Source organism: Panthera tigris, chromosome X (assembly GCF_018350195.1).
Source record: "Panthera tigris isolate Pti1 chromosome X, P.tigris_Pti1_mat1.1, whole genome shotgun sequence".
In the NCBI taxonomy this organism is placed as follows: Eukaryota; Metazoa; Chordata; class Mammalia; order Carnivora; family Felidae; genus Panthera; species Panthera tigris.
In genome coordinates, this window is record NC_056677.1 from 125,990,735 (window position 1) to 126,017,165 (window position 26,431).

Genomic DNA, 26,431 nt, shown 5'->3' on the forward strand with positions numbered 1-26,431 from the left:
CCCCAGGCCTGTCTTTCCCTTCCTGGGTGAGGGGCCCCCGCCAGCACCACTCGCGACCATGCGGGCCCACCAAGATGGCCCGACCCGTGAGGAGGCTGCGTTTTGGGCCGCAGCAAAGTCTCCCGGCCCCCCGCCCCCGCCCCCCCCCCCCCCCCCCCCCCGCGGCTCTGAGGAGAACCACGCAGCAACGGCGGGTCTGGGCCTCGGGCTGCTTCCCTAACCCACACGTCAATGTGGAAAGGCCGACACTAGGGCCCAGCTGGCCTAAGCCCGAGCACCGCACAGTAGGGAGGAAAGCGCACGTAAACACCAGCGAGGGCCCGCGGCAGCTCCTGCAGCGGCCTTAGCAGGCGGGGGACTCCGAGTGGGTTCCCAGAAAAGCCTCTGAGCCGCCCTCGCAGGCTCACCTTAGGAGCCAGGAGGCAGGGGGTGGGGGAGGGGGAGGTCTAAGTCCCGGGCCCAATTAAGAGATCAGGTGGGGAAGGGTTTGGGAGCTTCTAAGGTGAGGAAGCCCCGGCTGATCCCGCGGGCTGCTATAAAGCGCCGTGACCCCCCAAGCAGCGCCAGGGCTGGCAGGCACTGGGGACAGGGCTTTCCGGAGCCATGACCCAGCGGTGGGGCCCCCAGAGGCTTGCAGGCGGGCAGCCGCACGCCAGCTTGGAGGACAGCACCCGGGCGAGCATCTTCACCTACACCAACAGCAACGCCACCAGAGGTGAGCAAGCGGGCGCCGTGGAGGCTGGACAGCCCTCCAGGGACACCAGGCCCGAGTGGCCACGCGGAGGGCCGCTGGCCACCCACCCGCCAGGAAAGCTCTCTTCCACACACGTCAGCAGCGGCCGAGGTGGTCCTTCTCCCTTCACCTTCATGATGCCATGAAATTGGGGGGGGGGGGGGGCGGTCCTTTCTGAACACAAAAGGACACCGTAATATGCAACTTGCCTTTCCAAACCACACAGGCTTCCCAGACCTTTTGCGAACCGCTGTCCCGGGAATGCTCACTGACTCTTTCCTTGCGGTCCCGTGCCGCTAGTAAGCACCCGTTACGTTCAGTTCTGGCGTGTCTCTCTGGCCGCACCGCCCTGGCTTCCTGGGAAAGAATCCAGCTCGGACTCAGTTTTGCACCTCCCGAAGCCAAAAGGAGGCAAACAGCAGGTGGCCCGGAGGAGGGTAGGTGCCTTCTCCAACCTCAGGGTCGGAAGAGACGGGAGTGGCCGTCCTGTCCAACTCTGCCCCCGGGGCCTGCAGACTTCGGCTGCACGTTCTTGGGGAGGGGACTCGCTTGGCTCCCAGGGCAGCCTTTCCACTGGGAGGTGTCCCAGGAGAAAGGGCTCGGGCCCAACAGACACCTGAAACGTCCGCGGAGGCGGCCCGAGTTATGCCCTGGAAGTGCACCAGTCCGAACGCTTTGCGTGCAAGCCTTGCAAAGAACTGAGGACGTTAGTGACCCCCTGCCCCTGGCCCCCCTTCCCCAGTCCCTCCTCCAAACCAAAGACCACCCCATCTGTTCCTTCAAGGACGTCTCAGGTGCCATGGTTTCCAGAAGCCACACCAGCTCCCTGACAGCCAGGGTTCCCAGGCCAAACTAATTGAGAACCCTCAAGTCTGCCCTGACCTGATCGTTCTGTCAAAATGTCCTTGATGGCGACACAACAGGGCCCTCCCTGGAGGCCCCTGGGCCTTCACTGATGCCTGAGATTCCTTTTTGTACATTTCCCCTGGCAAAATTCAAGTATCTAGCAAACTGGACCCACTCCTGCTGATTCCTGGAAGCAGATCTAAGACATGACACCATTCCGTCTGTAAATCTTCAGTATGCACCTGTAAGAGGAAAGGACTCTAAAACATAAACACAATGCCACTGTCACACCTATAAGGTAACATTGCCTTGATATTATTGAATCTCTTAACCAGTGTTGAACAAAAGGTCGTACATTTTTTTTTTTACCTTGCTTGAATCAGGGCTCCGATAAGGTCCACACGTTCAGATCGATCATTATCTCTTTTTGTCCTCTTTGAAGTCAGGGGCTCCCTCTCTACCTCCTTGTAATTTATTTGTTCAAGGGAATGGGTCACCTGTCCCCGGACCCCTCCACTTTGGACTTGCTGATGGTTTCCCGTGTGTGGCTTCCCATGCCCCTTCCCATCTTGTTCATCATTATGTGTCTGTAAATCTGTAGTTGATCTGAAGATCTGCTTGGAGGCCAGTTGGATCGGTTTTGTGTTTGGTTGGATCTCCTCACCGTCAGGAGGGTGCCCCTTTTTCTGGGGTGTTGGCAGCTGCTGAACTCGATGCTTGGACCCACGAAACCACTGGGGGTTGCAAAATGGTGACATTCTGACTTCCTCACCCTGTCTTCATCTATTAGCTGGAGTCCTTGGATAGACTGAAACATTCCCTCATCTACTCTTGGCTTCCCCAGGGACACAGACTGTATGGGAAAGGCAGGAGAAATGCTTCTTCTTTCCTTTTATTTCTCCCACTCCAAAGTAATGACTTGGTTTCCCAGTGGAGCCAGTTGGGTTTGACCTCTGGGTCTCCTTTCTCTCCCACTAAGAATCCTGTTCTCAAGGGCTTTGCGTAGAAGAATAAGAATATGATTCAATTACTCATTTGCTTTTTATCACACACACTCACAACGGTCTCAGAGTAATGACACCGACACCGCCATCGACAACATGCATACCCAAAACTCAACATTTGGACAGGTCTTTTCGTCCTTAGGGTCTATGCCACCAGGTTCGAATAGTCAAACTAGTGCCCTTCCAAGTCGTTTAGAACAGTCCCTCTCTGTGTGATTATGCCTCTGAGTGGATATGCATTTAGGTTCATTTGTTTTATTTTTGATTTTCAGGGATTGCTTTTTAAATTTTAATGTTGTTTTAAAATCGTGTGATAAAATATTCACAAGGTTCCGAATTAAAATCTAGAGAAGAAGGTATATTCACAGAAATCTTGCTTCCTCGCCTGCCCCCACACCCAATTCACTCCCTCCCTGAATTTCTTCAGAACACCTTCCCCCCGGGAGTTGACCCTGATACCCTTGTGGTGCCCACTTCTTTATGAAGTTGGTCCTGGAGAGTTCAGAAGCGAGGGGCAGGCTGGGACACGGGCTCTGCTTGCGCCGCTAGAGGACCCTCCCCTGTGACCTCCCACATTCGGAGCAGTCCATCCCCTCCCCCACTGTGCACAGCCCCGTCCCTCTTGTCCCTGCCCTGTCCAATTTGGACTCGGCGGACTGTCCGGGAAGGATGCTCTGGCTGCTTCGTTTTGAAACTGTTCAAAAGCTGGAGCGTTCCGTACACCTCCCAGTCCCAGCTGCTGTTCTCGGACTAACCCGCTGTAGTTTCTGGGCAAGACCCGTTGGCAATTCGGGGTCCTCTGTTCTCCGGTCTATCAGCAGCCCCGTGGTTTCCCTCCACTTCCTTCTGTACGGAAACTGATAGCACGCGGGCCTTCGGTAGTCAGAGGTCTGTCCCCAGGGGGCCTGTGCCACCTAGCATGGCTGTGGGCATTGCTGATGGGTTTCCAGGAGCTCCCCGTGAAAGCAATGAACAAAGCTCACGCACAGGGTGCTGGAACATCACGGGTGCTGTGGGGTCTGGTTGTGCTGGGGGCGATTGGCATCTACCCCAGCCCTCCTAGCCGGGGGACCCAAGAAAGCCCTACTCTTCTAAAACTAGTTCGAGCTGGGCTTTTGTGGCACACAACTGAAGTGTCCTGGTAAATGTGGGGACTCTGCGTGGATGCTTTCCTGGGCGTCATAAGGCTTTGGTACACGGCGGCAGGCGCTGGCGTATCATCCCTTTAAGTATTTTGCCAAAAATGATGGTGGTAAAAAAGGTCCTTCGGCACGACAGGTGTAGAGCCGCTGCGTTGTAATAAAGGGGAGTTACCCTTCCTTTTCGTTGCGTGTGTTTCGTAGGGCGGCTGTAACAGCACCACACGCTGAGTGGCTCACACCAGAGAAACTCCTTGGCTTACGAGGAGTCTGAGGTCCGGGCGTGGGCCGGGTTGGCTCCTTCCGGCGACTCCGAGAGAGAGTCCGCTCCGGGCCTCTCCTCCGGTTTCTGGCTCTTCCCGGCCCTCTGCGGCGTCGCTCGGCCTGTGGAAGCCTCGCCCGGATCTCGGCCTTGATCTTCACGTGACCTTCTCCCCGTGTGCGTGTCTCTGCGTCCAAACTACCCCTTTTCGTGAGGACCCAGTCCTACGGGATTGGGGCCCGTGCTAATGACCGCACGGTAACTTGATCATCTCTGTGCAGACCCCGTCTCCAAATAAGGTCCCCTCCACAGGTCCTGGGGGTTACGACCCCGACATGTCGTTCTCATGGGGGGACACAACTCAACCCAGAACTCATTCGTTCATCCATTCTCTGAGCACTGACTGTGCGTCAAACCTGCCACATGGGATATGACGAGACGTGCGCGTGGGTGGCTCCAGTACAGTGTAGGATGTCACACAGGTACACTGAGGTGGCGGTCCCAAGGGGCTGAGTTGACACTCGGCTTAGGAATCCGGAAAGGCTTCCGGGAAGCAAGGCCATCCGAGCTGGGCTTTACGGTATGGGAGAGAAGAGGACCGCGGTGCAGGGGAGAATGTGAGCAAAGGTCCCATGACAGAGAGGCATGCAGCAGTCACGGGAAGCAGCGCGGCGGGTGCAGGGGTTTGAGGGAGCAGAGGCCTGCCCACGGCACCCCAGAGGGCCGGCCCGTGTACGGGGGTGGCAAATCGGATGGGGGGGTGATACCTGGCATAGCTGGTGAGGAGTTCGGCTTTGTTAAGTTCAAGGATGCCTGTCTGGTGGGCCACGGCCTCTGGCATGAGACACGGATGCCTCACAACATCCGTGAGGTTCCAGCACTCCATTCCATCACAACACGGAAGGTTGTTCGCAGGCGGGCCCAGCTAGAGGGAAAGAGCTGGTTGCAAAGGCAAGGGTAGCGGGCAGGAGGGCGGGAGGGCTAACGCGACGCTCTGACGAGGAAGGGAGGGCGGGGCGGGCACAGCTGTGCAGGCGGGTAACGCCGATGCCCAGCTCCTCTCCCCGCGCTGTACCTCCTGCCTTCTAGGCCCCTTTGAAGGTCCCAATTACCACATCGCGCCCCGATGGGTGTACCACGTCACCAGCGCCTGGATGATCTTCGTGGTCATTGCGTCCGTCTTCACTAATGGGCTTGTGCTGGCAGCCACCATGAAGTTCAAGAAGCTGCGCCACCCTCTGAACTGGATCCTGGTGAATTTGGCGGTGGCTGACCTGGCGGAGACCATCATCGCCAGCACCATCAGCGTCGTGAACCAGATCTACGGCTACTTTGTGCTGGGCCACCCCATGTGTGTCCTGGAAGGCTACACTGTCTCCTTGTGTGGTAAGCTAGCCAGGGCCCCGGACTCCGGGAAGACCCAGCCTGCCGTGTGTAAAGGAAACATTCACGCGGCACCCCCCGGGTGTGCCCACGGTGCGCATTTGAAGGGAGACAGACCTGTAGGGGAACCTGGGCCGGGGTCATCGTGGGGGGGGGGGGTTGCAGACCAACAAGTGGGCATCCAGAGTGCCTACCCTGAGACAGGCCGGTCTAGGGCCACGCAGCTGGCATAGGAGGAGACGGACAATCCCAGAACAATATGGGAAGGAGGGCTCCGGTCACCCCAAACAGAAGTTCCACTCAAACTGGGGATGTGTGTTCTTTCAGCTCACCTGTGTCAGCTTTTCCCAGAGAAAGCAGCGCTTCCCGTTAGAGCTTTTGAGATCCTGAAACTGATCTCAGGTCCTGGTCCCCATCACTCACATCTCTGTGGGCCGGGGCCCTGCTCAGGTCAACCTTGGCAGAGAAGAACCCATGTGGGGGGCACCAGGAGCATACGATCCCTTCCCCGAGGCACTCCCGAGTCCCGGAAAGAGGGGTCCCTATCCCAGATCGCGAGCACGGGGCGCCATCCGCCCCCTCAGAGGACCGTGTGCAGGAGGAGACGAGGGAGCACCCAGACGTTGAGTCAGCGAGATGAGAAGGGAGCTGGGCCGAGGTGGCCAAGGAGAGCAGGGTGCAGGCGGCAGCTGGGTGGGCAGAGGACAGGTGAGCATTGGCCGGTGGCCGAGCGGACTATGAGGCCGGGCACACGCAGGGGCGCGGACTTGATTCCGGGAGGCGGAGGCTGGCGGGAGAGAGCCGGGAAGAGGCCGAGTGAGAGAGCAAAGGCCGTGCCCGCAGCAGCACGAGGGAGCTACCCCTCCCACAGGGCCGAGGGCTCGAGGCTGGCCTGCCTCCGGGCCCCCAGCCATCACACCACTGCTCCTCCGTTTTAAGTTTCCCAGGACCACGGGGTCTCCAATCCTGGGTCCTGAGCACCCACATCTAACTCGGGTTCATCCAACTGCCACCTAAACTGGTCTCCAATTCAGATTCTGAGAGGTGGACACGAAGAGGAGGAAAAAAAAAAAAAAAGACGCTAGGACAGCCAGGGCCTGGGGAAGGCAGGGGGACCCTGGCTGCAGGTTTGAATTGCTACTGCGCATCGGTGAAATGGGGGCAGGACACGGGGGCAAGATTGAAATGAGCGCATCGGCCCCTCATATCCCTGTGAGGTAGGTGCCAACACGAGGCCCACACACTGTACAGGGCAGGACGCCGCCCCCCCCATATCTAACTGCCCCTCGTTTTACAGATGACGGCCCAGCGCTCTCCCAAAGGTATAGAACGGCAGTGACCAGGGAAAGCCTGCGGACCCCTCCTCAGAAGAATGTTTGCCAACGTGCACAATAAGATCCATAGAACTACAAAGGAGTCCCATGATACCGAAATATAGTGATCAAAGTATTAAATATTAATGAGTGACATAGTCCTTCACTAAAATTATGAGTAAATGCATTTTTTAGAAGTATTGATGACACCATTCTTTATTAAAGTATCAAATAACCGGATCTGGTCTGACAGCCACTGAAATTTCAAAGTGGTAATGAATATGGTGATATAGGGAAGTGTCTGCTGCCTCTGTAAAGTGACCAAGTCGCAGGCACTGCTAATGCTGCCATGCTCATAATGGAAGGCGATGCCAAGGGTCCATTAGAGTTTTTAGTGGAAAAAAGCTGTCCTTTTTCCCGCCCCAGTTAATGGAGCCCTAAACTCTGCCCACAGACCTCCAGTGTCTAAGCAGGGCATGGAGACATGATCTCCACCCGCCGGGGGGAGGGCAGCGGTGGGAAATCTGGAAGCCTAGGTGAACGTGCATATGGGCCGAAGGGCCACAGGTCACCGGACACGTCCCGTTTCCTTGCCCTTGGCTGGGACCACGGCACCTCAGTGTGGTCACGTGGGTGCATGCATGGCCATCGGGAGTTGCGTCTGCATCCGAAGAAAGGCTGGTGGCCAACTAGGAGGAAGATAGGAGTCGGGGTGCCAGAGGCCCAAGAGGAAAGAATGGGGAAAGAGGGTGTCAGACAAATTGACCAAGAGGTCCACTGCCCCCTGGAGCTGAACACACTTTTTGGAGAATTAGGTTTTTCACATGGGTGGGGAGGATGTCTCTTGATCCTAAAAGCTATCGGCTGGTCTGGGTGGAAGAAGTGATGTTGGAGGCTCAAAGCCCTCATCTGCCTGCTCTCCCCTGCAGGGATCACGGGTCTCTGGTCCCTGGCCATCATTTCCTGGGAGAGGTGGCTGGTAGTCTGCAAGCCCTTTGGCAATGTGAGATTTGATGCCAAGCTAGCCATCGCGGGCATTGCCTTCTCCTGGATCTGGGCCGCTGTGTGGACAGCCCCGCCCATCTTTGGCTGGAGCAGGTAAGGAGGCCAGTATGTCAGGCATGCAGCTCATTTAGGACAGACGGTGAAGGACAGCGGGGAGGGTCAGACACATGACTCCATTTGTAACCGTGGGGTCAGTCGCTTCCTGTTTCTGGGCCTCCGCGGCCCCATGACTAAAGTGAGGATGGACCCGATGTCCCTGTGACCCCCTTTGAGGGCGCGGTGCCTATGAACATATAAATCTGCCTGGCTGCGACATGGAAATAGGTCCTGTGATCTCTGAGCCTCTGGAAAGGTCTGTTTCTGCCAAACATGAACGGCTCATGGGTGCACACAGAGAAAGGCGACAAGCTCAAGCCACAGGAGCAGCTATAAGTGAAAGCAGGGCCATCTCACCCACTCTGCCCTAGGCCTACGTCTCGCACATTCTCGGGGGCCTCCCTTTCAGAGACTTCTTGGGTTGTAGGTACACCTGGGCCCATAGGTCATTTGTGTCTTGGCCAGGCTGCTTCTTTGCGGGCTCAGATGCTATGTGTATTTTACCACAATAAAAACACAAGGGGCTATAAGACCAGTGAAAACGTTCTGGAACTAGACAGAGGTGGTGGTTGCACAATACTGTGAAGGTGCTGTCAGATTGAATGGCTCGCTTCAAAAATGGTTGGTGAGGGGCACCTGGGTGGCTCTGTCAGTTAAGGAATCTCGGCTCAGGTCATGATCTCGAGGTTCATGAGATCGAGCCCCACGTCGGGCTCCATGCTGATAGTGCAGAGCCTACTTGGGATTCTCTCTCTCCCTCTCTCTCTGCCCCTGCCCTGCTCATGAACACACACACTCTCTCTCTGTCTCTCCAATAATAATTAAATAAACTTCAAAAAAAAAAGGTGAATTCATGCAATGTAAATTTCACCTTAATTAAAACAAGCCACCAATCGTCCACCCCAAGTCAGTGGCATGCCTGGACTGGGGGGCCCCAGGGTGCCCTGCCTGCATCAGGACAGGCTGCCAGCCCTTCTCTCCAGGTACTGGCCCCATGGCCTGAAGACATCATGCGGGCCTGACGTGTTCAGTGGCAGCTCGTACCCCGGCGTGCAGTCCTACATGATCGTCCTCATGATCACGTGCTGCATCATCCCCCTCAGCGTCATCGTGCTCTGCTACCTCCAAGTGTGGCTGGCCATCCGAGCGGTGAGCCCCCGAACTCTCCTGGCTCTACCCCCTGCCGATAGGATCGTGGGAGCCAAGGACACTTAGGCTGGGACAGAGAATCTCTCTCCTGCCCTCAAAGCAGGCCTGAATCCTCCAATTCCTTTGGGGCTGCGCCTGCAGTCCTGGCTCCCTTGTCCTTGTCCCTACACGATGTGAAGGGACCGTCCCCAACTTCATGCTCCCAATAAGGGAGCAGAGCCGCATTTCTTCCGTGACCCGGGACGGTCCTCCCCTGGGTAGAAAGCCTGCCTTTCCCGGGGAGTGGAGAGCAGCCAGCCAGATCCGCGAGTGAACCCTGCAGATCAAAAGGTGCTTTTGAAAAGCTGCCACCAGAGTGACCTTGTCCCCTTCATGGGGCTGTGGGGCAGGCCAAGGAGTGGCTTCACGTGTGCCATGTGCCACCCAGACCCGCTCTCCACTGTCCTCACTGGGAAGTTGACCCCGTCCCGGCCACCCCTAGCCCCCTACGTAGGCAGCCCGAGTGAAGGCCACAGGCTCCCTGCCTTCAGCCTGCAGTGTGCCCCCACCCCGCTTCCTCCCCCAACCCCGCCGGTGGTCAGGGATCAGAAGCAACCTCACCAGCTCCCACAGGTATCCAACCATGGCTTGGGCCTTGTTAGCTCGGGGCTGTGTCCCTGCCCGCAGCAGACAGTGTCCAGCGTCTGTGTCTTCCCCCGATCGGCCCCTCAGAGTTAAGCATGGGGGGCGGGCAGGAAACACGCTGATAAGGGACCAGGCGAGGCTAAGATGGCCTCCTTAGCTCCTTCCCAAACTCCTAACGGGAGCCAGGCTAAGCCAAGAGCTTGGAAGGCCCTTCAAGGCCATCTTCGCTGGGGCAGGCTCTGTGCTACCTCAGAGCCTACACAAGCTCCATCAAGGCCGGCCCGGTCCAGCCTGAGCCAGGCTGCGGGCTCACTCAGGTGGGAGCTGGCCGCTGGCCGCTGGCCGCTGACCCGCCTGGGGTGGGCCCATCTCCTCGTCTTCATGACTCCACGTCCCCCGGCCACCTGTCTCTCGCCGCCTCCCTGACTCACGGCCCAGGCAACGGCAACACGGAGCCCTCTGGATACAGAGCCCCGAAGGACTCTCCCACGCACCGTCCCCAGGCACGAATCTCTGTCTCCCCCAGGTGGCAAAGCAGCAAAAAGAATCCGAGTCCACCCAGAAGGCGGAGAAGGAGGTGACTCGCATGGTGATGGTCATGATCTTCGCCTACTGCGTCTGCTGGGGGCCCTACACTTTCTTTGCGTGCTTCGCCGCTGCCCACCCCGGCTACGCCTTCCACCCTCTGGTGGCCGCCCTGCCGGCCTACTTTGCCAAAAGTGCCACTATCTACAACCCCATCATCTATGTCTTTATGAACCGGCAGGTAAGTCACACCATTGGCAGAGCAAATAGGAATTTACCCCCGGAGAGCCCAGCGATGGCTCCCGCCTGGAATCACGTCGAGGGGGTGCCCGTTAATGACCTCCAGGACAACGACCGGAGAAGGCTCAGCACGTGACCTAGCCCCAGCCAGCCCTCCCCGTGGGTCGTGTCGGAGTCTCGGCCCGGCACAGCGCAGTCGCGCACGTTGCTGCTCTCCTGTTCCGTCGGCCTCAGGGTTGTCCTGCGCTCACACCCGAAGGAGCGCCCGAACGTGTCTGCATTGCCCCTGGCTGTGCCCTTCCCACTTTGATAGGCACAGCTGTCCTCTCAGTCTTCATCTTTCCGTTTTTAAACCCTAACCCCAACAAGGACGCAGAGAGGCCCTCCTCGGCTGCACCCGCATGCGGCTTTTGCGACTTTGTGGGTTAGTTCGAGGGGGCCCGCTGTGGTCCCGCCCAAGGTCTCGCCGGACGGTAGCCATCATGGGCCAGTATACTCAGCCTCAGCAGCAAATTGCCTGTGACTCCTAGATCCCCCGGGAGGTTACAGGTGACCGCTGAGGCTTACCATCTTCCAAGCACAATTTGGCTTCCTCTTCCTTGAATCCATCAAATCTACTTCACTGAGATGCGATGTGTGACTTGATGGTGACCAGAAAGGTCCAGGGGCCCTCGCAGGGGCCTGGCATCGTGCCAGACCCAGTCCCCATTCCTTCCAACTAGCTCTTCTGTCCCTTCCCCCTCCCCCTCATGTCACAGTTGCTCCAAGGCCCCGCTCAGTCTGGCCTGGCCCTTGGCTCCCTGCAGAGTTCATTAAGCACGCACTCTTTCTGTAATGTTCAGGCATTAAGTAGGACACAGTTGATCCCCCGGGACTCCACTGTTGGCAACTCAATACCTAGAGTGTCTTTGTAGCCCTGACCCCTGTTTCCTGGTTCATGTGAGTCTCTTTTTAGGTCTGGCTTTTGCTTGTGGAACCCTAGGCTCTCTTGCCTTGTACTTGTACTTGTTTACTTGAGTCTCCATTCTCCCCTCCCCAAACTGGCCCTCCTAGACAAGATGTCTGCACTTCTGGACCTCTCCAGGCTTTTGAAGTTTGCTTTCACCCTCTCCACATTGTTATCCCTTCCTGTTGCGTCCTGAGAGAATTATCTGTAATGGAGCTCACGAGGGCAGAGAACGTTGCTCTTTTTGTCCACTGCCGATCGCCCTGAGACAGTCTGGCACACGGTGGACCCTCAGTAGGTAGATGTCAAATGAATTCCTCAGCTAAGTCAATTCTCCCATTCAGTTCACTTCTTGTGTTACTGACTTCCGTAATTATGTGTTTTATTTGCGAGGGTTTTGATGTTGCAGGGAGCTGGAGGTGGTCAAGAATAGGCCTAGAATATACAGGAGATGCCCCTCGTCTGCAGTCTCAAGACATTGGGGTTATCCCAGTGATGATATGAGGTATAACTTGAGAAATGAATACATTACAAATCTCTTTATAGGGGAAATGCACTGGGGCCCTCTTGGTGCCAGAAGATTCTCTTGGCTGTAGACATGAAGTAGTAGCTAGACTGTGGTCTAACTAGTGCCTGCGTGGCCTCAGAATCGACGGGATAGAAACAAGATGACAATCACATCCCTTTTCACTAAAATGCCTCTGAGTCTCTTCCCAGACATTCTGGAAATGGGTCGCCCTATGCATGGGCCCCTTAGCTGGCGTCCTCTTTGGTCACTGTATAAGTTTCCTGGGGCTGCCATAACAAAGTACCACAAACTGGGGCGGGGGGGGGCGGGGCTTAAAACAACAGAGATGTATTCTCTCCCGGTTCTGGAGGCCAGAAGTCCGGGGTCAAGGCGTGGGCAGGGCTGTTTCCTTCTGAGGGCTCTGAGGGCGAATCCGTTCCCGCCCGTCTCCTAGCCTCCGGTGGTGGCCAGCGGTCCTTGGTGTCCCTTGGCTCCTAGACAAGTCACCCCGATCTCTGCCTTCACCTCCACGTGACCTTCTCTGAGTCTGTGTCCAAATTCCCTTCTCATAATGACACCAGTGGTTGGATTAGGGCCCACTCCACTCTAGCATGACCTCATGGCAATGTATATCTTCATCACATCTACAAGGACTCTATTTCCAAATAAGGTCACATTCACAGGCTCTAGGGGTTAGTCCTTGAACGTAGCTTTGGAGAGGGGGGCGTGGTGTTACAACTTGACGCACAATGGTCACCATCAGAGTCTAAATTCGATGGCTCAGATGAGCGAGCAGTCAGGAGCAGACCATCCCCATGTGCGAGTAATAATCTCAGGCCTGCTCCAGTCTCTGCACGGGACTCTGAATGGTAGCGGAGAAGGTGCTCAGTCATCAAGGTGCCCCCTAATGAATAGCCTCCTCAGAATTCCCCGAGAACGACCTTTAGCACGGTATGCGGGCCCTTTCCGCTCTGCTGAGTAGCGTTTTCTGCCCCGCCAGTTTCGAAACTGCATCATGCAGCTTTTCGGGAAGAAGGTTGACGACGGCTCTGAACTCTCCAGCGCCTCCAGAACGGAGGCCTCATCTGTGTCTTCGGTGTCACCTGCATGAGTCCCTCCCGGCCATGACAACAAAAAGGTCTGCTTCCTACCGGAAAACGTAAACCCTGTCCCACACACCGGCACTTCGGCCACACCCCCCCCCCTTTGCCCCTTCTCCTCCATCCCTGGGGAATAAAAGTAGTTTCTCTTTGCCAAAAACAACAAAGTTGCGGAGGCTCCCGCTGCAGTCTGGGGACACCTGAGCCTCCGAGGGTTCGGTCGCGGGGTCACGAGAGGGCATGAGGGGGATAGAGACGAGAGCAGCACCGCGCTTCAGGGGCTTTAATATTTCGCAAGCCTTGTGTCTGCAGACGGTACGGGAGGATCACGAAACGGAAACGTGAGGCGGGCTGGTGGCGATGGAGCCGGAAAGGGAGGTGAGGGTGGCTGTCTAGGGAGGGCTGGCTGGACGCCCTCAACACCCGGAGGGCGGCCTGAGGTAGGTAGCCCAGGCCCTCTAAGGCCCACCTGCTAGAGGCTCGGGCTCCTCGGAACGCCACCTCCATCTGGAGGGGACCCGCGCCTGCCGGTCGGTGGCGGACACGGCGCGCCGCTTCTGCCAGGCCGGGGACCCGAGCCCGATCAGCACGAGGGCGGCGCAGGTGTGCGGGCCGGAGCTCAGCGGCGGCGGGGGGCAGGCGCACACGGTGCAGATGAAGGCTGGGAGGACGGTGGCCGGTGCGAGCGCCGTCCCGGGAGGGTGTGTGCGTGCCCGGTGACAGCGAAGGGCCTAGCTGACTCGGCCACGCTCCGTCATCCAGTGTGGCCCGGGACCGAGAACCCGGCGGCACGAGAGCCGGCCACGGACAGGAGTGGGGTCTGGGAGCGCGGAAGAGAGTGGGCCCGACCGTCACAGGTGAGGGAAAGCCCTCCCCCGTGCTTGCTAACCCAGGGTCAGAAGCAGGGGCGCCCAGAGAGAGCTCCCTGCGCCGGCAGAAGGCGCCCCCCTCCGCCGAGGCGCCCCCGCGGGCGAAAGCTGCGAGGCCCCGGTTCCCACATGAGCCGGCTCGGGGCAGGGGCGGGGGTGCGGCAGGGACACGGTCACTAGATGTTTCCAGCTCTGTGGCAGATGGGTGAAGCGCAACTGAGCCGTCAGCGGGGGGGGGGGGGGGGGGCTGCCTGAGGACCGGCCCCTTGCCTCAGATCGCAGGCCATCCGGGTGGCTCTGCTCATCGTTTGCCTCTCTCATCCCTGTCCTTCTCACGGGCCCTTTCTTTAAAAGCTCCCCCGCGAGTTGCTCACCCATATTTCCTTGGCTCCCTCGTAGGACAGATAGGCCATTTTCTCTTCAGCGCGGGCCAGATTCTGTTCGAGGCGGCACATGTCATCCGGGTACCCCTGGACGTGCTCATTCACCTGTTCTTCCACCGACGCTTGTCTTGGGAGCAAAAGACAAGGGGACTACTCCCTGAGCACTCTGCCCAGGGGTTGTGCTGGCAAGGAGCAGTCCCACGTCAAGACTAGACTTGGGTTCAGATCCCACCTTCCTCCTCTCTCCTCCCCCAGGTCTGCCTCAGAACACCAGAAACGCGCACCAGTCACACACATGCTGGTATTCATACACCTTTCATGTACAGATCCTGTTTCACAATGGCTTCACAAAACTAGCCACAGACTAGAAGTCGTAGAAAGGAAAATCTGAGTTATCCATGCCTGCTATTAAATCCCATATAAATTCCCAGCATCGGTGTTTGGCAAGCAGTAATCATTCCATAAAAGCCTGTAGAGACAGAAACAGATGAGTGGTTCCTGGCAGCTGAGGGTGGGGAGAGAATGGGGAGTGACTGCCAATGGGATGGGGTTTCTTTTTGGAGTGATGACAACGTTCCGGAATGAGACAGCGGTGACGGTTGCGCAAGTCTGTGAATACACTGAAAACCACTGATCGTAAATGGGTGAATTTTATGGGGATGTGAATTAGATCTCAATAAAGCTGTTATTAAAACAAAAACAAAAAATTGAATTGTGGCAGTGGTCGTACACCTTAGTAAATCTACGAACGGTCATTGAAACGTATAGTCACGATGGTGCATTTTACGGCACGTAACTTATATCTCAGTAGACCTCTTAAAAAACACAAACAAAATATCACTAACCAGTTGTTTATGGCTATGTGTGGAAGTTGTAAAAGTATAAAAATACGTATGAAAAAGATAAGGGCCCAATGAGGATAGCGAGACGGGTGGAAGGGGAGGGGTTGGGAAGGGATAAGGTGAGAGCTTCAAGTGAACCTTCTAAAGTTTTCTTTCTTGGGGTGCCTGGGTGGCTCAGTTGGTTAGGCATCCGACTTCGGCTCAGGTCATGATCTCGTGGTTTACGGGTTTGAGCCCCGTGTCGGGCTCTGCACTGACAGCTCAGAGCCTGGAGCCTGCTTCCGATTCTGGGTCTCCCTCTCTCTCTGCCCCTCCCCTGCTCGCACTCTGTCTCTCTATCTCTCTCTCAAAAATAAGCATTGAAGTTTTACTTCTTAACAAAATAACATTTGAGGCAAATTTGGTAAATGTTAATTAAGATTTGAGAAAGCTGAGGGTGGGTATACAGTGTTGACCGTGTTATCCTCTACATTTTCCCTGGGTTTGGAATATTCCATAATTTAAAGAAACTTTGAGGCTCTTCATTTGGGCACCAGGAAGGATGGCCCAGAGGACAGAGGCCATGTGGCTTTTAGCACCGTCACTTGGGGACGAGCCACGGAATGCTTGTCCCGTGAGTCGGGGATGGTGATGCTGGAGAAGCAGAAAGGCACTGGAGACACAGGATTGCTGGGGCCTGCTACCCTGTGGAAAACAGGGCAATGGAGGATGCGGCCGATCAGTTCACGTGGCTCTGGCATGCACAAGAGCCTAAGCAATGGTGCTGTCGCGCAGACAGGGAATATGAGGCAAGGGGGTCGGTTTGGTCTCGCTTCAAGGACTTGACTGACACCCCCATGGAGATGTCCCCCAGGCATTTGCTGAAAGCCAATTCATCAAGAGCTGGTCCATAACAGCATTTCAAGGAACATTCCCTTGATCTCTGCCCTGCTCCCTGTAGAGAAGAGAGCAGACTGACAATGCCCACAGAGAGGGGGAGGCAGTAGAGTGTCCACTTGAAAGGACATTTCCCATGACTGTCTTTCTATTTACATGAAGGATTCAGACACAAGAATGTTCAAGATATTAACTATGTTCAAGTATATATTAATGAATATATATATATATATACATATATATATATATATTTGTTTATTTTTGAAGTAGAGAGAGACAGAGCATGAGCGGGGGGAGGAGCAGAGAGAGAGGGAGACACAGAATCCGAAGCAGGCTCCAGGCTCCGAGCGGTTAGCACAGAGCCCGATGTGGGGCTCGAACTCACAAACCTTGAGATCATGACCTGAGCCGAAGTCAGACGCTTAACTGAGCCACCCAGGCGCCCCTCATGAATATACTCTTCATAGATATGAAGTCAAGGAATAGATCTGCCACTAATATATTTATAAGAATTTACAAACATATTCTTAAATGAATTCTTGAATAGAGTATTCAAGAAGAAAATATTAATTCACAAGGATATTCTATTAGTCTCCCCTTGTCTCTGGCCCCCAGGCTCTTTGCCCTCTGGCAACAGCATCCTGGCTACGACAGAGCTGACTCCCTTCCCTGTTCCTCCCTTAGTCAAGGATCCTCTCCACCCCACTCCTACAGTTGCAGAGGCAAATGAACCACTCTATTTTTTTTTTATCTCAACTTCTATTTAAATTCTAGTTAGTTGACATGTATGGTAAAATTAGTTTCGGGTGTAGAATTTAGTGATTTATCACTTACATATAACACCCAGTGCTCATCACAAGTGCCCTCCTTAATCTCCATCACTCATCTAGCCCACCCCCACCTCTCTCCATCAACCCTCAGTTTGTTCTCTGTATTTAAGGGTCTCCTATGGTTTGTTTCCTCTCTCTTCCCCCGCCCTTCCCTTATGTTCAACTGTTTTATTTCTTAAATTCCACATATGAATGAAATCATATGGTATTTGTTTTTCTCTGACTTATTTTGCTTAGCATAATACTCTATAGCTCCATCCACAGCACTGCAAATGACAAGACTTCATTCTTTTTTATGGCTGAGTAACATTCCATTACATATATATATGTGTGTATATACATGTATGTGCATATAGACCACATCTTCTTTATCCATCCATCAGTTGATGGACATTTGGGCTCTTTCCATACTTTGGCTATTGTTGATAGCACTGCTACAAACATTGGGGTGCACATGCTCCTCTGAATCGGTATTTTCGTGTCCTTTGTGTAAATGCCTAATAGTGCATTTGCTGTGTCCTAGAGTAGTTCTATTTTTAACTTTCTGAGGAACCTCCATACTGTTTCCCAGAGTGACTGCACCAGTTTGCATTCCCACCAACAGTGCACGAGGGTTCCCTTTTCTCCACATCTTCACCAATGTCTGTTGCTTCCCGAGTTGTTAATTTTAGCCATCCTGACAGGTGTGAGGTGGTATCTCATCATGGTTTTTTTTTTTAATTACTTTATTTATTTTGAAAGAGAGACAGAGACAGAGAATGAGAATGAGTGGAGACAGAGGATCTGAAGCAGGCTCCACACTGACAGCAGAGAGCCCAATGTGGGGCTCAAACTCACAAACAGGGAGATCGTGACTTGACCAAAGCCAGATGCTTAGCCGGCTGAGCCACCCAGGCACCCCTCATCATGGTTTTGATTTGTATTTCCCTGATGATGAGTGATGTTGAGCATCTCTTCATGCGTCTGTTAGCCATCCGGATGTCTTCTTCGCAAAAATGTCTGTTCATGTCTTCTGCCCATTTCTTAACTGGATTATTTATTTGGGGGATGTTGGGTTTTAGAAGTTCTTTATAGATTTTAGATAATAACCCTTTATCAGATATGTCATTTGCAAATATCTTCTCCCATTCTGTTGGTTGTCTTAGTTTTGTTGATTGTTTCCTTCATTGTGCAGAAGCTTTTTATCTTGATGAGGTCCCAATAGTTCATTTTTGCTTTTCTTTCTCTTGCCTCCAGAGATGTGTCTAGTAAGAAGTTGCTACAGCTGAGGCCAAAGAGGTTGCTGCCTGTGTTCTCCTGTAGGATTTTGATGGTTTCCCATCACACATTTAGGTCTTTCGTCCATTTTGAATTTATTTTTGTGTGTGATGTAAGAAAGTGGTCCAGTTTTTCTTCTGCATGTTGCTCTCCAGTTTTCCCAAGACCAGTTGTTGAAGAGACTGTCCTTTTTCCATTGGATATTCTTTCCTGCTTTGTCAAACATTAGTTGACCATATAGTTGTGGGTCTATTTCTGGGGTTTCTATTCTATTCCACTGATCTATGTGTCTGTTTCTGTGCCAATACCATACTGCCTTGGTGATTACAGCTTTGTAATACATCTTGAAGTCCAGGATTGTGATGCCTCCAGCTTTGGTTTTCTTTTTCAGGATTGCTTTGGCTATTCAGAGTCTTTTCTGGTTCCATACAAGTTTTAGGATTGTTTGTTCTAGCTCTGTGCAAAATGCTGGTGGTATTTTGATAGGGATTGCATCAAACGTGTACATTGCTTTGGGTAATATGGACATTTTAACAATATTTGTTCTTCTAATCCATGAGCCAGGACTGTTTGTCCATTTCATTATGTGCTCTGCACTTTGTTTCATAAGTGTTCTGTAGTTTTGGAGTACAGATCTTTCACCCCTTTGGGGAGGTTTATTCCCAGGATCCTATGGGATTTGGTGCAATTGTAAATGGGATCAGTTCCTGGATTTCCTTTTCTGCTGCTTCATTATTGGTGTATAAAAATGCATCTGGTTTCTGTACATTGACTTTTATGTTCTTGACTTGTGTATTAGTTCCAGTAATTTTTTGGTGGAGTCTTTCGGGTTTCCTACATAGAGTATCATGTCATCTGCAAATAGTGAAAGTTTGCTCCTTTGCCAATCTGGATGACTTTGATTTCTTTTTGTTGTCTGAGTGCTGAGGCTAGGACTTCCAGTACTATGTTAAATATCAGGGGTGAGAGTGGATATCCCTGTCGTGTTCCTGAACGTAGAGGAAAAGCTCTCAGGTTTTCCTCATTGAGGTTGATATTAGCTGTGGGTCTTTCATATATAGTCTTTATGATGTTGAGGTGTGTTCCCTCTATCCTTCCTTTGTTGAGGGTTTTTATCAAGAATGAATGCTGTATTTTGTCAAATGCTTTCTCTGCATCTATAGAGAGGATCATAGGATTCTTATCCTTTATTAACATGGTGCATAACATTGATTGATTTGCAAATATTGAACACCCCTGCAGCCCAGGAATAAATCCCACTTGATCGCGGTGAATAATTATTTTAATGTACGGTTGGATTTGATTTGCTAGTATCTTGTTGAGAATTTTTTCATCTGTGTCCATGAGGGATATTGGCGTGGATTTTGAATCAAGGTAATGCTGGCCTTATAGAAGAAGTTTGCAAGTTTTCCTTCCATTTCTGTTTTTTGGAACAGTTTGAGAAGAATAGGTATTAACTCTTCTTTAAATGCCTGGGGGGGGGGGGCACCTGGCTGACTCAGTTGGTTAAGCATCTGACTCCTGGTTTCGGCTCTTGGTTTCAGCTCAGGTCATGATCCAACAGTTCATTGAGTTCGAGCCCTGCATCAGGCTCTGTGCTGATGGCTCAGAGGCTGGAGCCTACTTCAGATTCTGTGTCTCCCTCTCTCTCTGCCCCTCTCCTGCTCATGCTCTGTCTGTCTGTCTCTCTCAAAAATCAATAAACATTAAAAAAAATTTTTTTAATAAAAAATAAATAAATGTCTGGTAGAATTCTCCTGAGAAGGCTTCTGGCCCTGGACTTTTGTTGGGAGATTTTTTTTTTAATGTTTATTTATTTTTGAGACAGAGAGAGACAGAGCATGAACAGGGGAGGGTCAGAGAGAGAGGGAGACACAGAATCGGAAGCAGGCTCCAGGCTCTGAGCTGTCAGCACAGAGCCCAACGTGGGGCTCGAACTCACGGACTGTGAGATCATGACCTGAGCTGTGTTGGGAGATTTTTTGATTACTGATTCAATTTCTTTGCTGGTTATGGGTCTGTTCAAATTTTCTATTTCTTCCTGTTTCAGTTTGGTAGTTTCTATATTTCTAGGAACTTATCCATTTCTTTCAGATTGTCCAGTTTGTTGGCATATAATTTTTCATAATATTGTCTTATAATTGTCTGTATTTCTGTGGTGTTGGCTGTGATCTCTCCTCTTTCATTCTTGATTTTATTTGGGTACTTTCTCTTTTCTCTTTGAAAAGTCTGGCTAGGTGTTTTTCAATTTTATTAATTCTTTCAAAGAACCAGCTCTTAGTTTCATTGATCTGATCTAATGTTGTTTGTTTGTATATTGCTTATCTCTCCTTTAATCTTTATCACGTCCCCTCTTCTGCTGGCTTGAAGCTTTATTTACTATTCCTTTTCTAGCTCCTTTAAGTGTAAGGTTAGTTTGTGTGTTTGAGACTTTTCTTGCTTCTTGAGATAGGCCGGTATTGCTATATACTTCTCTCTTATGACCACCTTTGCTGTATCCCAAAGGGTTTGGACTGTCGTGTTTTCATTTTCATTTGCTTACATGTATTTTTTTTTTTTTACATCTTCTTGAATTTCCTGGTTAACCCACTCATTCCTTAGTATGTTCTTTAACCTCCATGTATTTGCGGTCTGTCCAAATTTTTTTCTTGTGGTTGACTTCAAGTTTCATAGCATGTGGTCTGCAAATATGCATGGTATCTTGATCTTTTTGTACTCTTGATCTTGATCTTTTTGTACTCATTGAGGGCTGATTTGTGCCCCAGTATGTGATCTATTCTGGAGAATGTTCCATGTGCACTCAAGAAGAATGTATATTCTGCTGCTTTAGGATGAAATGTTCTGAATATATCTGTTAAGTCCATTGGGTCCAGTGTGTCTTTCAAAGCCATTGTTTCTTTGTTGATTTTCTGCTTAGATGATCTGTCCATTGTTGTAAGTGGGGTGTTAAAGTCCCCTAGTATTCTTGTATTATTATCAATGAGTTTCTTTATGTTTGTTATTAATTGATTTATATATTTGGGTGTTTCAAGTTGGGGGCATAAATATTTACAGTTGTTAGATCTTCTTGGATAGCCCCCTTAATTATGATATAGTGCCCTTCTTCATCTCTTGTTACAGTCTTCAGTTTAAAAAATCTATTGTCTGGGGGCACCTGGGTGGCTCAGTTGGTTGAGTGACCGACTTTGGCTCAGGTCATGATCTCACAGCCCGTGAGCCTGAGCCCTGCGTCGGGCTCCGTGTTGACAGCTCAGAGCCTGGAGCCTGGTTTAGATTCTGTGTCTCCCTCTCTCTCTCTCTGCCCCTCCCCTGCTCATGCTCTGTCTCTCTCTCTCTCTAAGAATAAATAAACATTAAAAAATTAAAATCTATTTGTCTGATATAAGTATGGCTACCCTGGCTTTCTTTTGACGTCCATTAGCATGATAGATGGTTCTCAATCCCCTCACTTTAAATCTAGAGGTGTTTTTAGGTCTAAAATGAGTCTCTTGTAAGCAGCATACAGATGGGTCTTTTTTTTTTTTTTTTTAATCCATTCTAATACCCCATATCTTTTGACTGGAGCATTTAGTCCAGCAAATGGACCGCTCTAGAAAATGCTCTTACAAAGACAACGTGACGACCAGCCAACCAAAATGCCCCCCAAATCTTCCAGAGCTGTGAAGGCCACCCTTTGTAATACAAATTGTCTTAAACATCATTGTTGTTGAAGAAAAGTATATCCTTTTTTTAAGTTTATTTTATTTTGAGAGAGAGAGAGAAAGTGTGCGCAGGTGAGGGGCAGACAGAGAGGAAGAGAGAGAATCCCAAGCAGGCTCCACACCCAGTGCAGGGCCTGACAGGCGCTTGATCTCATGACCGTGAGATCATGACCTGAGCCGAAATCAAGAATCGGACACTTAAGCGACTGAGCCACCCAGGCGCCCTTAAGATGAGTTTATTCTTGATCATACCTGAGCACTGGCTTTTGGCAAACTGAGCTAGAAACTAGTGGCCTGCAACTTGAAGAAGTCTGAGATGAAGAAACAAATGTAGGAGGGATCAAGCCCTGCAGGTAGGGTGGGGTAATGCAGCAGGGACCGAGTAGGTCCTCCTGAGCAAATGTGCAACCACATGCGTCCTTATAGGAGGGAAGCAGAGGGAGCTTTTACACACAGAGAAGAGGGCCATATGAAAACAGAGCAGAGAGAGATGTGAAGATACTGGCCTTGAAGGTTGGAGTGATGTGGCCACAAGCTAAGGTCCCGGCAGCCACCAGAAGCTGACGTACAAGAATGTCCATAGCAGCTTTATTCATAACAGCCCCAACCAGCAGCAGGTGAACGGGTAAACTAACTGTGGTGCATCCATACAGTAGAATACTGCTGAGCAAGAAAGAGTGATCTATTCCTATGCACAGCTTGGATGAATCTCAGAATATTACACTGGGTGAAAGAAGACAGACATAAAGGACTATATACCGTATGATTCCATTTACATGAAGTATCCAGAAGAGACAAACGCAGAGAGACAGAAAGCACACTGGTGGTTACCAGGGGTTAGGGTTAGGGGAATGGGGAGTGGTGGGGTGTTCCTCTGGAGTGATGGAAATGTTCTGGAACCAAATATAGGTGGTGGTTGCACAACACTGCGAACGTACTAAATGCCACTGGATTGCACATTTTAAGATGGATCATTTTGTTTTGTGAATTTCATCTCAATTCAAAAATAGAAAAGGGGCACCTGGGTGGCTCGGTCAATGAGCATCTGACTTCAGCTCAGGTGATGATCTTGCGGTTCGTGAGTTCAAGCCCTGCACCAGGCTCGCTGCTGTCAGCACAGAGCCCGCTTTGACTCTTCTGTACCCCCTGCTTCTGTGCCTCTCCTCCACTTGCACTCTCTCTCAAAAATAAATAAAACATTTTAAAAGTGGTTAAGGAAGGAAGGAAGAAAGACCTCTTGAAAGGAAACATTTACCTGTGAGAAGTGTCATAGGACTTTTCGGTTTGAAATCTCAGTTTGTGACACGCCAGAGGAGACGTGACAATCACAGGGGCTTGGGTGGTGACCGTACAGGTATGAACACCAGGTGACACTTTACTGACTTCAACACATAGGTCATGTCTACATCTAGCTCACATAAAGGTTTTTTAAAAGATTGGAAGGAGACATAGGTTTTAAAAAATTCAATGAATTCCTGTGTCCCCTTCACCCTAGATTAGGAAGCTACGTGGCCAGGACATGTTGACATGCTCTCAGGCTTGTGCCTCTCTGAGACTCCATTTCCCCATCCGTAAAGTGGGTCGCTGAACACCACAGGTGACAATGCTATTTGCTCCCTGCTGTCACTGTTATTATATAGTCATCTCCCGCCCATTCTCCATGTCTCCTGGCAAATCGGAGTCCTACAGACCTGCTTTGTTGCTTCTAATGTATATTTATCAAGATAGGCTAACTGCCGTGGGCAACAAGTGGAAAATCTCGGTGGCTGAACACAACAAAAGCTTACAGCACACTCCTATCACAGTCCAACGGTGGTGGGGGTGGCTGTTTCAGAAGTGCAAGCATGTAGAATTCACAGGGAACCCAAGGGAGGGAGGTCACCCTGCCCCACCGCGCTGCAGGCACATCCTGATTTGCTAAGGGGTTAAGAGCTTATGGGAGCACAACAGTCCTGTTGGCCTGGAGGTATGGAAACTTATGGGGATATGTGTCACTGCCACTGGGCTCTAGTCTCGCTGTATATAAATCCAATCTTGGAAATGGTATTTTGACAAAGGGGTTGCCATTAAGAGTCCCAAGAGTTAGGTTTGGTTGCCCTGTCCTCCAAACATCACACCCAAAAGAAACTCATAATTCTGATCGGCGCTCTTATTTGACACTTTGCTGCCCTGCAGTAGTTTTGAGGCGTCCCCCACAGACTTGTCAAGCAGTGTAAATGCAGGTAACGCTTCCCTGTGAAAGCAGAAGAGGACTGATCCCCAAGTGCCTCTTTCCCCACAGACACACAGGTGCTAAGAAGGGATGGCAGAGTTCTCACTTTGCTGGGAATCTTGGGTCATCCATGTAATACCTCCCTCTCTGGCCAGGCTTTGGAAGAATTAGAGCTAATGCAAAAACCAGATGCAACAGACTGCGGGGACCAGGGGAGAGAATGTGGCACCCCTGAGGGCCGCTAGGACCCTAAGAAAGGTCCAAATAGGAATAGTGCGGGTCCTCGAGAGACTGTGTTTGCCTTTCCCCCCTTATTTGTGAGCCCTGGTCTCATCTTAGATGAAAATAAGTTCGACCCGCCACACAGCGGGGAGAAAGCATTCCCCAGAAGGCAATCATTTTCAGAAGAAATAGCCCCAGCTCAGCCATGAGCACAGGTGAAGGGATCGTGGCAGGTAGGGCATCCTGTTTCACACATTATGCTCACAGATGGGGATGTGCAGGACCCCTCCGTGACCCATGACGGGCGCCCGCTAGGCTCACCGCCACCGCAAGTATCTCCCACCACCACAGGCAGAGCCTACAGCTTCTGGGATCAGCTGGCGAGACCCTGAGCTGGAGCCCCATTTTGCCAGGAGAGGGCCCCGGTGGGCGCACAACAGCAGGCAGGGGACGAGCCCTCTCCACCACGGGGCCCAGGGGCCCGAGAAACACTGACCAGCTCCTCTCCACCTCCCCCTCCCCGCAACCCTCCAAACCCATGTCCTTGCTTGCCTCCACTCTCCCAGCGATAGCCCCGGAGGCGGGGCGGGGGGGCGGGGCGACCCCACAGCCCAGGCTGCAGCGGATGGGCCACTTCACCTGCATTTCTGTTCCTGGAGGGACGCCAGCGACACCTGCAGGCCCATCAGACGGCTCTCGTTTAGGCTCCGATAGGACACCTGGAGGCTGAGGTGGAGCTCCCTAACTTCTCTTAGGTCCTCCTTCATCTGTCGCAACGGCAGGTTTCGCTGCTGGGCCACACGCTTTGTCCCCCAGGACTTCCCCGGCCACGAAGCTGGGAAGTGGCTCGCCAGGGGCAAGTGTCTGACGATATCAGACAGGTCGGTGGACAGGCAGTCTTCCCCACCTGGCCTGGGAGACTGAAGACGGGGCCTTCTCGCTGGGCCGCCTGCAGTGGCGCAGGCTGCTTTTGGCCTTGGGCGCTAAGCCCTGGGGCCTCCAGCCCCCCTCCAGCCCCTGCAGCTGCCGGTGGCAACGGCAGAGCCTTCGCTCGATCTGGGCAATGGTGGCAGAGGCGCGCTGGTTCACCTTCTCGAAGGCCTGCCGGATGTGGGGGGCGTGGTGCCGGTTGGCTTTGGACACCAGCTTGAGGTAGCCCACCGTGTTCTCGTCCCGACTGGCCTTCTCCAGTCTCTGCTGCTCTGAGAGGTAAAGGACGCGGTGCTTGACACTATCCTGTAAGTTCCAGGCCAGCTCCCCATCTGACAGACAGGAATGGCCCCTGGGGGGGCCGTCCTCGCTGGATGAAAGGGACCCGCATGAGGAAACGTCGGAGAGAATGGCCGCACTTGGGCTCTTGGTATATTCTGCCTGCGTCGGAAACAAGGAATGGTTAACAGGTACTTCTGTGAGCTGCAAACGGTACAAGTGGACCTACTGTCGTCTCACTCTGTAACAATACTCAGCTGCAGGCACAGGTACTTACATATGCAACATTTGTGCACTCAAGACGGGCCCAACACAGACTGGAGAGGTCAAGTTCAACTTCCGGGCCCCTCTCCCTTTCTTTTCAGCACCTAGTTGTTGTTTTTTTTTTTTTTTTTAAGTCCTCTCTACACCCAATATGGGGCTTAAACTCAACTCTGAGATCAAGAGTCGCACACTCCTCTGACTGAGCACCTGACTTTTTGCTGTATGAATGGACCTCGCTAGAACCCTCAGGTGGCTAGAATCCCCCCCTCCACACCTGTCTTGTCTGTTCTTGGACTTCTTCTCTCCCCACAAATACCAACTGTATTGGTATAGATCTCATCTTATAAAGTACGTAATGAGCTCATTCCCATCAACCCATATGTTTTATTATATTGCTACCGCCAGCAGATCGAAGAGGGAGGCAAGGAGATCCGCATCCCGACGAGTTCATTCCTTCATTCGATCATTCATTCAACACACACTTCCTGAGCACCTACCATGTGGTACAGAAGCCAGACACATTCCTTGCTCATAGAGAGCGGACAGTCAGGGGTGAAAAAAACTACTGTAATGCAAATGAATGCACCTCTCATATGGGCAAGTTAATAAACCACTCAGAGAGTCAGTTTTCTCATCTTTCAAACAAAGATGGCCATAGCAGCATAGCTGGGAGACAGTGGACCAGGGCAGAGTGGATGGTGATGAGCTAGGAGAGGCAGGTGAGGTCACGACAGGTGGAGGGGTGCCTGGCTGGCTCAGTCAGCGGAGGGTGTGACTCTTGATCTCGGGGTTATGCCTTTGAGCCCCACGTTGGGCATAGAGATTACTTCAAAATCAAATCTTGGGGCGCCTGGGTGGCTCAGTTGGGTAAGCGTCCAACTTTGGCTCAGGTC

General features: G+C 52.2%; 2 protein-coding genes across 2 annotated transcripts; one reads left to right on the plus strand and one right to left on the minus strand.

The window, feature by feature from the left end:
• The first annotated feature begins 603 nt into the window (after positions 1–603).
• On the plus strand, positions 604–12,884 carry LOC102969987 (long-wave-sensitive opsin 1). The gene is made up of 6 exons (XM_042974688.1): positions 604–715; positions 5,074–5,370; positions 7,610–7,778; positions 8,765–8,930; positions 10,081–10,320; positions 12,774–12,884. Exons 1-6 carry the CDS (start codon positions 604–606, stop codon positions 12,882–12,884), a joined length of 1,095 nt encoding a protein of 364 aa, XP_042830622.1.
• Positions 12,885–13,331: 447 nt separating this feature from the next.
• On the minus strand, positions 13,332–26,071 carry TEX28 (testis expressed 28). The gene is given in 6 exon segments (XM_042973988.1): positions 13,332–13,534; positions 13,666–13,693; positions 14,117–14,252; positions 24,705–24,986; positions 24,988–25,436; positions 26,036–26,071. Coding segments are annotated over 6 exon segments (1,134 nt in total).
• Between the last annotated feature and the right edge of the window lie 360 nt (positions 26,072–26,431).